Source organism: Rhineura floridana, chromosome 2 (genome assembly GCF_030035675.1).
Source record: "Rhineura floridana isolate rRhiFlo1 chromosome 2, rRhiFlo1.hap2, whole genome shotgun sequence".
NCBI lineage: Eukaryota > Metazoa > Chordata > Lepidosauria > Squamata > Rhineuridae > Rhineura > Rhineura floridana.
In genome coordinates this window covers 72,427,400-72,441,398 of record NC_084481.1, presented here as the reverse complement: position 1 = coordinate 72,441,398, position 13,999 = coordinate 72,427,400, and the positions used below count along the sequence as shown (strand labels likewise).

Genomic DNA, 13,999 nt, shown 5'->3' with positions numbered 1-13,999 from the left:
TTACAGTAGCCCCAATTTGGAAACTCTAAACCTTGAGTATCTTATAAGCCTAGTATTTATTATTCAACTAATTATGCATCTTCTAGATAGCACTCCACTTTAAAACTGTTAGAGCAGTATGACAATTAAACCAATTACCTAGGGAGGTGGTGGGCTCTCCAACACCGGAGGCACTGAAGAATTGGACAACCACCTGTCGGGTATGTTTTAATTAGGATTCCTGCGCTGAGCAGGGGGTTGGACTTGGTGGCCTTATAGACCCCTTCCAACTCTGTGATTCTATGATAACATGTCTAACCCTGATCAAGTATATCTTGCAGAGCAGTAGTGAAAGTAGGAGCTGCAGCATGTTACCTTATTGGCATGCTAACTTTAATCCTCATGGTTCATCTGTAACTGCATGGATAAAAGGATACAACACATGGGTTCAATAGCAGAGCATGTGTTTTGAAGGAGTAGGCTGTACCTCTGTGGTAGAGCACATTTTGTGTGCATAAAATCCTAGGTTCAATCCTGGCATCTCTAAGTAGGGCTGGAAAAGACACCTGTCTGAAACCCTGGAGAACCACTGTCTGTTAGTGTGCACAATCCAGAACTAGATGGGCCAGTGGTCTGATGTGGTATAATGCAGCTTCCTTGCCTAAAAAAGCCCCATGTAGGATGCTGTGCAGAACAGATATTTTTCCACCTGTATCATGCTCACGATGGTAAACCACATAGTGATGTCCTGACTAACAGCGAGGTTATACTGCATACTCCTGTGTGAAATAGTCACAAGATGTAATAATTATCTCCTGCTGCTGACCTTGCTTATCTAAAATGCTATTGTCTGCCACTTCAGTGAGTCTTATTATACATGTATGGTTAGTCTTGCAATCAGGTTTATAAACCCATAACCTGCTGACTATGTGTGTTTTCTTTTCCTTCTAGTGGATGAAAGATATGTGGCGATCCGATCCTTGTTACTCGAGTTATGGTGTGGATGGATCTACGTGCTCCTTCTTTATTTACCTCAGTGAGGTCAGTAAGTTTATATTACAATTAATATGTAAAGCCATAGAAAGGTACAGAAAAATCCAAATTAATAACTGGATTTTAAAGAAAATTTCAGCTGCCAGTGTAGTGTAGTGGTTAAGGTGTTGGACTGTGACCTGGGAGACCAGGGTTCGAATCCCCACCTAGCCATGGAGCTCACTGGGTGACCTTGGGCCAGTCACTGCCTCTCAGCCTCATGAAAACCCTATTCATAGGGTCGCCATAAGTCGGAATTGACTTGAAGGCAGTACATTTACATTTTATAAAGAAAATTTCAAGCAACAATAGTTTAACAAGATGAAGAGAAACTTTCCTTTTATAGGACAGATTTCCTTTTCAAGGGAAAATGGCATCCACTTCTGTCTGCAAGTATATCCAGTTTCTTGTTATGTTCAAACATAAGACAAATTGTGATTAGTGTTAACTATGGTTTATTGAAACAAATCCTCTTGAAATAGTGGTTAATGATCACGGGTTGTTTCAGCAGTTAACAGTTTGGACCAATTTGACTGCCGTTGATTGATTCATCAGCATTTCCTATTGATGTAGATAATGAAGAATGTAAAATGACTCTTGTATTAAATTATTTTAATGTTATGTACATATCTTGCTTCATAGTAACTTCTTTGTAAAGTGGCATATTTATTCTCTCAGCTTTCAAGATGTAATGAAAGGTCAAATAATCTTCTAAAAGCAAGCTAGCATGTTAATATCTCCCTCACCTCAGGAGGTATCTTAGTGTTTCCTGGCATGTGTCAGTGAGTATTACCGGTATCTTTTTATAGACATGCTAATTAAGCTCAATATAGATGATTCAAATTCAGTTCACAAGAGAATGCCAGCAACAGAAAGCCATAACTTTGGTGGAAACAGGTTTATAGTAGAACAGAGCATCCAATATTTATGGCTATTGATTAGCTAGTGACTTAACTTCTAAACTGTTGCTTACCTGTTTTATAGCCTATCTTACTAATAGGCTCTGGGTGAGAAAATTTTGTTTGAAGAAAGAAATAGGATGTGTACTCCCAAAGGACTTGTAATCAGTGGTGGCTCATGCTGCCATTTGTTGACTATCAGCGTATACTATTCAGTGGTGCCTGAATAGGGAAAGGAGACTGGCATCCTGACAGGTGGTGTCACAAGGTGGTGGAAGAAAATCCTGGACTTGCTCCTTTGGCCCCATGTGCATACCCATGGCTTATGAGTAGATAGGAGTGCCTGGCACAGGCCACGGATGCCTACACCAGGCACTCAGTAGCCAAGAATCTGCATTACACTAAAGTATCAGCCCTGATAGTTCTTCCATTACCTTGTGACATTGGTAGTTAAAAATACCGGGATCCACTTAACTTATTTGGTGGTGGAAGTTGGTAGTCCACTATTGTGTATCTGTAAATTAACAACAACACACATGCACAGGCTTTGCAGGAGAGAACAGAAAGAAAAAATTGCAGCGTGAAATTATTTTGAATATACTGTTTTAGTGCATAGGAGAGGAGGAGCATATTCTCAGCCAGTTCAGATCTAGAAGTAATTTTGCCTTTTCTCATTTAAGCTTCCTAAAAAGCGAAATGTTACTGATAAAGCTAAACATGTATAAATGTATAGATGGGGGTTTAACCACATCTGTCATACTTTTTAGAGTTGTTTTCTATGCTGTGCATTGTTGAAAAGATTTTTCTTTATCATAGCCTATTATCCCATTATTAGTGTGGCTGAGAGTAAGAACTGGGATCTGATAGAGGTGACATACAAGTGTTCTATGAGACCTACAGCAGGGACTCTGGTATTGTATGGCCTAACATGTTGGCTGGGGGTTGTCTCCTGGCTTGCCAAGAGGACACCCAACAGACTTCCATTTTGTGCAAGGTCACATAACATTAGGTTAGAGCTGCAGCCAATATGCGACAAAATGGTGTTTATAACATTTACCCAATTCTCTTCCACCAATGGTCTCTCCCACCTTGTAATTTACGATGGAGAGAAAATTTCAAGGCCTGATTATAAATAATGCTTTGTGTTTATAGCTGGCCTTCACTTGACACATGTTAGGACATTTCTGTATTTATGAATAATATTGAATCTTAGATCTTCGCTCACTCTAGAATTTAGGGAATTTACTAAACACTTCATGTGGCATTTGTTACAGTACATAATTTTATAGGAAGCATTTTGCTTCCCTGAAGAACAAAAGAACCATTTTACTCATCTATCTGTTTTATGTTTAGTGAACAGCAAACATAAAAGTCTTGGGGGGGGTCTGAGAGATTTCTTTTTGACAGAACATAAAACTAATATTGTTTGGTTATGCTGTTAACCTTGAGTTTGAATTCAGCATACTTAATCCTGTGATTAATGTTATGATTAATGCCAAACAGCAAAGGCTGAAAGCTTAAATATTTGTGAATGCAAGCATGAAATAAATTCCAATAACCACTACAGTGATGTAGATATATAAATTGTGTTGGTTGCTAAAGATAACTTGGAGCTGGTGTTTCATAAAGTAATTTGTAGTGATAAGAGAATTGACTGTTTATGATATGCATGAAAGCTGAATGCTAAAATGGGTGTCTATGTGTAAAATACTTTTGGGAAGTTAAAAACAAAAGATAGCAGAACTCTGAAATGCCTTAGGGTGTTAGGAAAACAACCATGTCAATATTTTCATTTGAAAGTCAGCACTATATTTAAAAACTTCTTTTTAGAATAATGAGGCAATATTAATTTCCAAATACACCATGATACTTTGTGAGATGTCAGGGTGGTGGTTCTTGTTGTTTTGCAGGGACTGTAAACGGTTTGGAGAGATATATGAAGTACTTGGCATCTAGAACTTTTCTAAGTGCTGTGATAAAGACTTTTCAGAGTACAAAACATATTGTCGAATCGAGTCACTCTGTTTATCTTACACCACATCTTTGGCAAATACATTTGCAGCTGAGGGTTGAAATAAGACATGGACACCAAGAACTGGGCTGAACTAAGGGCTACTTTATTAAATCTTTAAACTAAATCCTTTAAACTAATCCTGTAGAGGAAAAATGTAGGTGCAGGAGCTAGCTATGAATGAAACTACTGAACTACAGATATAGGGCGACCAACCCCAGCAAGGGCAAGCCATTCTATCTATCCCCTATCCTCACCACACCCTGAAGGTGAGTAGGGGGCTTTCCCATGTCACTGTCAGCAACCCCAACCCCTACAACTCTTGGCAGTTGAGGTAAATTGGCCCCAGAAGTCCTGGGCCCTATAGCTCTGAACTGTACACCTCCAGAGCTGCCAATCACCCCCCCAGGTGCCTAAGAAGGTCACCTAGCTGTCCCTACCTGCTTCCTTTTCCACACCTTCCTGCCACAAAAGGGGTACAAATCTTAATTTAGTTGCCCTTTGCCCCACTGCTGAGAACAGTGTATCTCAGGCGCCTCTACAGGTCTGGCAGACATTTTTTTAAAGTGCTGTGACAAAGACTTCTCAGAGTTCAAAACATATTGTCGAATTGAGTCACTGTTTATACACCACATCTTCTGCAAATACATTTGTGCTCAAAGCAATTTGCATAAAACAATCACTCTAAATACAATAGCACAATAATCTTAATCCCTAATAAAAAGTATAATATCAATACAACATAACATAAACCATTCAACAAGGTGCCATCAGTCTACTGATGTCACCCAGGTGAGGCTGTGCATGTGCTTAACTGGCATCTGGAGGCAGTAATAAACTGAAGGTGAATCCTGACAAGATAGAAGTATACTGTGGATTGGTGGTTCCTGGCTCTGGGAATTAGGTGCACAGTTCATTCTGAATGGAGTTGTAATTCACCGGAGGATTCAAGTCTGGGGGTAGTCCTTAATTCTACCTTGTCAGTTAGCCACAGTGGCACTGAGTATCTGTTGCCTGCTATGGCCATTCTTGGACTGGGATAGTCTAGCTACAATATTCCATACCCTAGTAACTTCCAGCCTTAATTACTGTAGTGCAGGTGTGGGGAATCTTTGGCCCTCCAGATGTTGCTGAACTACAATTCCCGTCATTCCTGCCTATTGGGCATGTTTGCTGGGACTGGTGGGAGTTGTAGTTCAGCAATATTTGGATGGCCAAAGATTCACTACACCTGCTGTAATGTGCTTTACATAGAGCTACCATGAAGACTTTCTAGAGACAGCAGCTGCGTGGGTGCTGACAAGGTTAGCAGTCTGTGTACATATAACACCAATTTTGAAGTGTCTACACCGGCTGCCTGTATGCTGCCAAGCCTAATTCAAGGTGTGACTTCAGTGTACAAATCCCTGAATTGCTTGGAGACCTAACTACCTGAAAGATTCCCTATCCCAATACTGTTGTGACTGTTGGTAGTGCTATTGTTAGCAAAGGTCAGATTGACAGGAACCCAGAAGAGGCTCTTATTGGTAGTGACACACCAGCTCCTGAACACTTTTGCCCTTAGGAGAAGAGAGGCTTCTACACTGGGTGGATTCTGACATCTTGGGGAAAAAATCCTTTTTCATCAGGGCTTTGAACAGCAACAGAGATTATTATGTTGTCAGTTAAAGGGATTGGTACATTGTGATCATTTATTTAATTTGTTTAATACAGAGAAAGGGAAAAAATAGTAAAATAAGTATTCCCCCCCCAATGAACCAGAGTAAGCAAAGGATATGGTCTTACATCCTTGCCAACTTTCTCATTTCAAAATAAAAATAAAAGTCGCCCATCTTTTAACCAAGTTATTTTCATAAAATTCATTTTCTCTTGTTCTAATGAGATTAATAAATGTATACATTGTCATTTAGTCCCAGTGAAGGATGAGATATAAATTTCCTAAATCAATAATACATAGTTCCTTTAAAATGTAATAAAAAATGAACACAAGCATAACACTTACTAACAGGTCAAGGAAAAATATCCAGTAACTTGACATCCAAAATGTAGCCCCACAGCAGATGACATCATATCTAGTAATACACACACCCTTAAAAAAATCATTTATAACTAGACCCCAAAAGCAAGAAAGTCCCCTTTATGCACTTCTGGAGCATGGCAGATGGAACTAGCCACTCCCTGGTGGCAAGAACTGTCTCCTTCTATAGCTATGCACTTGCTACTAAAACTTCTGCTTGTGGAATGGGAGGCCCCACAATTCCATCTGGCTTCTCCTTTGGTATTCAGTCCTCTGCGACATATTCCATGCAATTTCTGACACCTCCTGAACCAACAGAATTGATGGGGAGGGGGTTGCAGGGGACTGCAGCATGGGAAGAAGGGTCGGGTAAGTTTCATTCCATAAGAAGAACCTTGCACATGGTGGTTTGAATCCAGTTCATTCTGGATATACAGGGACAAATTTCTGTAATTTTAGGAGGTTCCCTAGTTATCTACAGAAAAAAGATTAAATACAAATGTGCGAGTAGGTGGATTTTTTTTTAAAAGAAACCAATTATAATTCTAGCTTTTGTTTAAAAATAAAACAAGTAAAAGTTTATAGCCTGTATGGTTTCAACTCCACAATTTGTTTGTTTTTTCACTTAAAATATTTACATCCAAACTTTTTGTCTGACAAAAAGGTTCTCTGAAGGTTCTGCGGAACAAATAGCCTCCCCCCCTGGACATGTAGTAGCTAGCAACCAGGCCCACAAGTAGCTCCACAAGTGTTGCTTCTAGAAAACAGGTCTCTTCACCTGTGCATTTGGATACCCTGTGGCTTTTGTATCTTCCAGGTAGCAAGAATGGCTGGTGAAAGCCCTGGATGGTGTAAATATCCACTTTCCAGGCTCTGGCTGTTACTGCTGCTGTTGTAATCTTTAGAAAGTGTCATGCAAACAGAAAGAAACTAAGAAGAATTCAGACTATTGTTCAACTTTTCATGAGATTGAAGACTACATGTGATATTTTTTTCAAAGGACTGAAAGCTTCTCCCCCCCCCCCAAGATTTCAGGTCATTTAGGGAATATGTACCAATTGTAGTTATAAGGTACCTGGAGTTCATGAAAATGATATACAAATATATTATGTTATTTGCAGGTGGTTTGCAATAGTTCTGGGCAAATGCAGCCCACAAGACCTCTTTCTGGCTCAGATTCTCCCCCAGGCCATCCTTCCGCTCCAGGCAACATCTCTTCCTGTTTATCTGCTCTGTACTCTCCAGAAGTACTTTTTGCCTAGTTGGAATGTGACCTTGAACTGTGATAATGCCTCTTGCTTGGCTTGATGGAGAATGGAGACATATGGGTGTGTGTAGAAATATCTGACTCTCTTGTTTGGCTAGAATGCTGTGCCCACTTTTTGCCTCTAGGCCCACCCAACAATGGCATGCAGTCCCTGGAAGATTGCCCATGAGGATATGCTGCCCTCATGCAGATAAAGATTCCCCATGCCTGTTTTATGTTTTCAGTAGTTCTCAGGTGATCTGGTTGTTCATGCCTGCTATGTATGCACTATGGCCTAGGATAGAGAGAATACTAAATTATTGTTTATCATTATATGCATATACCTTGAGTTTGGATGCTCCCATCTTTCCATTCCTTCTCTAGCACAGCCACAAGGAGATTGGAAGCTTTTACTTACATTTTCATTTAACCACAGTTAAGTATTATGTCTGAACCCTAAACTGTGGTTAATTTTAACAGTGATTTATTGCAACAAACCACTTTCATAAACACACTTTTAAATGGGTTTGTTTCATTATACCATAGTTAACCACTGTATGGTTTTGGACATGATGCTAAACTGTGGTTAGTTAAAGTAGAAGTGAAGGGTTGTGATTTCCTTCTCATTGTGCCAGCGGAAGAAAAGGAAGGGAAGACATGAAATGCTAAACCATATTAGCATTACATCAAAGTATTCCATATGTTGCATCTGTGTCTTTAGGTGATTATTGGTTTAGCTTTATGTAAGGAATGTAACACTGTTTCTCAAAGGCAGTTAAAGTATTTTATGTTTAAACAAATAATATAGCAAACCTATTAGTGGTCTGCAGTGGATTCTGATGAATCGTGAGCTGAAACAGGCTGCTTCAGATAGATTCAGGACTTGTCTGAGCCAAAGCAGGATCTCTGTCTTCAAATCATCCTGAACTGAAGCAAGGACCTCCAAAGTGATTTGGGGCACTTTGGAGATGCAGGCATTGAAAGAAAAAGCAGACAGCATGTTTACAAACATTGAAACATTCTATACTTCACAAATTTAGCAGATTTCTTACCTGGGACACCTCTATGATGTATGCTGTTTTTTATACACAGTGCCCACAAAACAGTAAGAAAGATTAAATGAATCCTTTTTTTAAGCACCCAAAACTGCAGATGCTGTCCCTGCAGGAAAACTACTGCAGTTATCCTCTGGAAGTTTGGCGAGATTCATTACCTCAGAATGAGCTACAATGCCTGCAAATTTAATCTAATTCTGCCAAAGGGTTAAAAAAAATTACACATGGTTCCTTGCCTTAAAAAAAAATTAAAGATGCCCAGCATGCATGCAATCCCTGGATCTCCTTAGCTATAATTTGGCAGGCTTTATCGAGTTAAGAGGGGCCAATATGCCAGCAAATTTAATCTAATTATATGCAGAGGAAAAAGTTAAAGCCATATCTATTTATCTGTCCCCATAATAGTGCAGATTCATTTTTCTGAATCGGCATGTCTTTTATCTCATACGGTATTGAACAGACAGGTGTATTGGGGCTCTAAGTTGCATTAACTTTTTATACATCTAAAAGCTATCAAAGATGTCACCTAGTATATGTCAGTCTTCTTGTTTGCACAACTTGTCAGTGGTGTCTTTTCTCTTGCTCTATCCCTGACAGAAAGCAATGTTGGTGGCTATGGTGTACTGCACTTCCCAGAAGTGTGTGATGCTTGCTGTATTGTTTTCCCTTGTAAACTTCCAGCTCAGAAGTAAAATGCATCAAAAACCTGCCAGCTTTTTGCAGCAGGCTTTTCCCTGGCCTACCTTTCTGTTTGATGCCCCAAAATTTTGGAGCATTATTACTTCAGGTATCCTAACCTTTAACTCTGAGAGAATAGCAGAAGATATTTTTCCCAATCACATTATACATTATACATTGTCATTATACATTGTCATTATTGTTATTATTTTGTTCAACTAGACTTCTGGAGAGACATTTCCTCCAATAGGGAATGTAGTAATTTCAATAAGGAATGATAGAAAAACTAAAAAGAGAGGGTTTTTTTTAGGGAGGGAATGATTTCTGCCCTTCAGCTTAGTAATTCACCATAGGGGGGAACTATTTTTCTTCAGTGCTTTCAGGGGAGGTTTTTGCTTTAAAATGTATAGTTATTCCTCACTATGTAACACTGTGTTGCTTAAAAAATGTATCGCTGCTGCAGGTCAAGGTTGTAACGTTTCCTGTGAAGAAGCTTGCTTGGTAATAGTGTGCGATTGGCTAAAATTCTGTTTGCTCTTTGCACAAACTACATTTATGTTGGTGATTTCACTGTGCACGGTCAGTAGTATTTGCTGGCTTTTGTAAGTTGGTTGAAAAATAATCAGCATAATAACCTTTTAATTCTTAAAACAGGCCTTCAGAAACTCTTCAACAGCCAGAGCTGTCAGGCATTCAAATATAATTGAGGATGACAGTTAAATGCTACTATCCCTCTGGCTGTTCTTTCTGTCAGGAATAGGCAATAGAGATCCTGACATGGTCAGAAGAAGAATTCATCTTTTCATCTTCTAGTTTACTTATTTAGTGGATGATAATAAGACAAAGCAAATTATGTAAATCTGTATTTTTATGGATGTCCTTAAATTCTGAACTAAAGCATACTTTCAATCACAAAGTGTATTCAAGCTAAGAGTAGACAACAAAATACTTGATCAACCATCAATAGAAGTTGTACATCTTATGTTCAGCGGCATGGCAACAACTTATTTTATTTATTTACTTATTTTACTTATATCCCGCCCTTCCTCCCAGCAGGAGTCGAGGGCAGCAAACAAAAGCACTTAAAACACTTTAAAACATCATAAAAACAGACCTTAAAATACATTCACTAATAGGCAAAAAACCTTGTGGTTTAAGAACCTACCTATAGCCCACAGATATTTCTATCAAAGTTTAAAAAGCAGGGAAATTGGACAGCTATAGTGAATGTACCAGGGGAGCAGGAGACCTGACCTCCTCTCTAAGATATTGTACTGCCCTACAAATTTGTCAAAATGCAAAGACAATTTGGGTTGGTCTTTCACAGTCGAATCCACTTCCTATGTAGCTTGGAAGAATTTGGTAACATGCTTTGGTGAAGACAGCCTTTTGTGTTACAAATTGGAGGATAAGTTCTATTTCTATTTTGGGTTCATTAACAGTTGAATCTGAGGTATTCTCTGAGGTAAGCCATGACTGTCTCGCGTGAATCAAAGTCTGGTGTGGGTGTGGCCCCCTTATTAGGCAAGCCAAGCAGCTGTGAGTCTGGCTTTTAGAACATTGACAGTTGGTTCTTACTGAGCATGCCCGACATTATCATTCAGTTCAATGCAAAATTTATTAAATTAATTAAAAATCAGCCAGGCATGTTTTTTAACTTTTAACCTGCAGAATCAGTAACAGGATTACAGGTCCTCTGTGAACATGGCTGATTTTTAATTAATTTCAACAGATTATGAGAACTTAGAGAGAAAAAAGTCCAAAAGGGCTCTGGGGCTTTTTTTCTCCCTTTTTAGACTTTGAACTCTCTAGTCTCTCTCACTGTTTTGTGTTTCACCATGAAAAATGAGAGGGTTGTTAAGCAAGCATTTCTGAGTTCAGGACTATAAGTTTTGTAAGGTTTTGTTTTGAATTGAGTTTATGGGAAGCATCAGAATGGCCTGGGGGGGTGTATTTTCAATTTAACATTGCGGAATGTGAAAAATCCACGCTGGCTATTGTAAAACAAAACAACTTTAAAAACATTTTTTTAAAAAAAGCTTAGACATCTTTTAAAAAAGGGTTAAAATATTGGTTTAAAAAAGTGTTGTTTTTCAAAAAAACATATTAAAAAGCAATTCCAACACAGATGCAGACTGGGATAGGTCTCAACTTAAAAGGCTTGTTGAAAGAGGAAAGTCTTCAAAAGGTGCCGAAAAGATAACAGAGATGGTGCCTGCCTAATATTTAAGGGGAGGGGAGGTGCCGCCACACTTGCACCACTTGCACATCTCATGTTATCTTGAAGTGATTGAAATCTTAATTCCAATAGGCAATGTAGCATGTAGGGAAGAGGAAGTAACCCTTTCCTCTTCCACCATAGCCCTGACAAACTTTTTTTCCTGGGAGGGTCATAGACCCTTTTTTGGGAGAAGACTGAGCCAAAGTAGGAATTGAGCACTGTGATGTTCCTGCTTATATTGTAAATATGGTAAGTGCTGGTTATATAGAAGACATATGGTAAGTGGAGTGAAAGAGGAGGGGGAGTACATGAGCAGTAGAATGCTGGATGATTGGCTGAGCGTTTGAATGGCTGGGAGTATATATGGAAGAATGACAGTTGAATCAGGGAGTTGGATGTTGGAGGTTGAGAGGGGTGAAAGAGAGGTTTTGGTGGTGTTTGGAGGTTGTTGTTGTTGAGAGTGAGTCGGAGTTCTGAGGCAATTAATGAGAAGTAAAGTACATGTCAGAACATATATGAAACCATAAGCTTGTCAACAAAGTAATTAAGTAATCTTGTTATTTCTAATTCTTAATAAATATTTCTTGGTTAAATAAAAGTCTGATTCCTTCAGCTGGGATACACATACCAGGGGGAATAGCAAAGTAACCAAGGCTGAACAGTTTGTATCAAATGGTGGCAGTGGCGGATCGGAGGAAAGTGTATCCAGTCCCACAGAGAAACCCAGGGCTGTAAGCTTCAGAGTCAAGGGGCTGCAAGGGGGTTTGGGAATTACCTATACCCATAGACACAAGGTATTGAGATAACCTGGCAGAGACTAAGGAACAGTCTAAAGGTTATGAGAGATACAGAGTGTTGGGTAGTAAGGCCTAGCAGGGGGATCTGTTGAGAACTGTGCTAGAGCTGTAAAGGGTAAGAAGAAAACCTGACGTTCCTGTCTGCTGGTAGCCACAAGTGAGAGCTTCACAGGTGGTGCTGGGGAAGGACATCACAAGCACATCTGCCTTTTCTTTATCATCTGTTATCATTGTGCCATCCTCATTGAGTACCTGTGCCGTCATTTTTCTCTGTCTTTTACTATGGCCATACCTGAAGAAAGCCTTTTTGTTGCTTTTAGCATCTCTCGCTAACCTCAGCTCATTCTCAGCTTTAGCCTTCCTGATGCCATCCCTGCAATTCCTATATAGGAAAAATTCAAGATATTAGCTTTTTTCCCAGCACTAGAGTTTTTTGTGAGTGGCAAATGTTTTGGTCTATATATAGTGGTACATTTTAAAATGTAGTAAGTTCCTTATCACTAAAACACACATTTGGTAATTGTGGGAAAATATTTGGTGTTATGTCCCCCGTGTATGTTTGGGTGCCATGCATGTAAGGAATAATACCAACAGTGAACCCATGAGACTCTATGGGCTCCTACTGGGAGGAAGGGTGGGATATAAATCAAACAAAGAAAGAAAGAAAGAAAGGAAGAAAGAAAGAAAGAAAGAAAGAAAGAAAGAAAGTGGAATGGGTTCATGGAATCCTACATTCCTGTGTATTCAGGCAGGCAGGATATGAATGGAAGTATTGCCTCCTGTGGAGATCACTATTGCTTCTACTAAGGAAAAAAGTTTATTGTCATTTTTTTCTTTATTATTAACTATTAATTGCACTTTATTTTTGCATGATGACTTCAGTGAATTTTCCCATCTGCCAGTTGTCCTGTTGCGCTAGGAGCTCCAGTGTTCTCATACCAGCCTCTTCAGGGTTTCAGAGCTATTTTTTATAATATATTGCAGATTTGATCAGTTAATAAAAGGGAAACAGTTTATTGAAGAGGCCAAAGAGAAGTCTTTTAATAGCCAATCTGTTTTCTACATTGTTTTTAAAGTGCTATTGGTGTTGCTGCAATCTCTTCAAATAATGTCCTTTTTTGTTTTGTCGTCTGCTGACCTTGTAGTGTTCTTGCCAGCTAGCAAGAATGGGATCGCATCAAGGAAATAGCTGAGTGAACATTTGCTTGATTCAGTTGAAGCTGTGCTTAACAAAAGATCCCTATTTCTGCAGGTTGAAAACTGGTGTCCTCGTTTACCCTGGAGAGCAAAAAATCCTAATGAAGAAACTGATCCAAAAGCAGTGGTAAGAAGTATGCCTCATACCTTTCAAAATTGTTAATGAAGTGGGCCTTAGAGTTATCTTATGTTTACATCCCAATACAGTAGAGCCCCGCTTTTCAGCAGCCCGCTAATACGGCAGCTGTCAATTAGAGTAAGGCCCCACTCATATGGTGCTTGTTCCACTTTTCTGGTGTTTTTCCGGCATTGGGCGCCATTTTATGGACGGAGTTCCACTTCTCGGCAGGTTTCGCTTTTAGGTGAGCATCTGGAATGTAACTCACTGTATGAGTGGGGCCCTACTATATAGGAAAAAAACAAATCCTGGGTCAGAAAGTAAAGCCCAAACAGTCTGAATTCCTAGTACTAGTCTGGTACTAGTTTAACACATTTTTTTTCTTGCTGAAAACAAATGTTGCGGGTGAAACATTCTGAGAAGTTAATACGTATTTTTAGATATTACAGCAAAGATTTTCATACATGCTTCATCTTATATATTGCAAATAATTCTATTAAATCAGCAGATACATTTGATGTACATAAAGTTAAAGATGCGAAAGGAGAGTCCAGAGTTGTATGATGCACACAATAGGAACATGGAATGTGAGAAGCATGAACCAGGGAAAGTTAGAAATTGTCAAGCAAGAAATTGAACGTATCAACATTACAATACTTGGCATGAGTGGACGGGAATGGGACATTTTCAATCAGGCAACTACAAAATATTTTATGCAGGAAATGAGAAATTAAGAAGAAATGGGGTTG

The 13,999-nt window shown here is 39.1% G+C and overlaps 1 protein-coding gene across 7 annotated transcripts in view; it reads left to right on the top strand.

Annotated features, from left to right (window-relative positions):
• MGAT5 (alpha-1,6-mannosylglycoprotein 6-beta-N-acetylglucosaminyltransferase) overlaps window positions 1-13,999 on the top strand; it is a 220,187-nt gene that overhangs the window by 140,829 nt on the left and 65,359 nt on the right. For all 7 annotated transcript variants that reach the window (XM_061608943.1, XM_061608941.1, XM_061608945.1 and 4 more), the window contains 2 exons: window positions 931-1,020; window positions 13,188-13,259. In XM_061608943.1, the coding sequence (XP_061464927.1) occupies window positions 931-1,020; window positions 13,188-13,259 (162 nt within the window). The remainder of the gene's footprint in view (window positions 1-930; window positions 1,021-13,187; window positions 13,260-13,999) is intronic.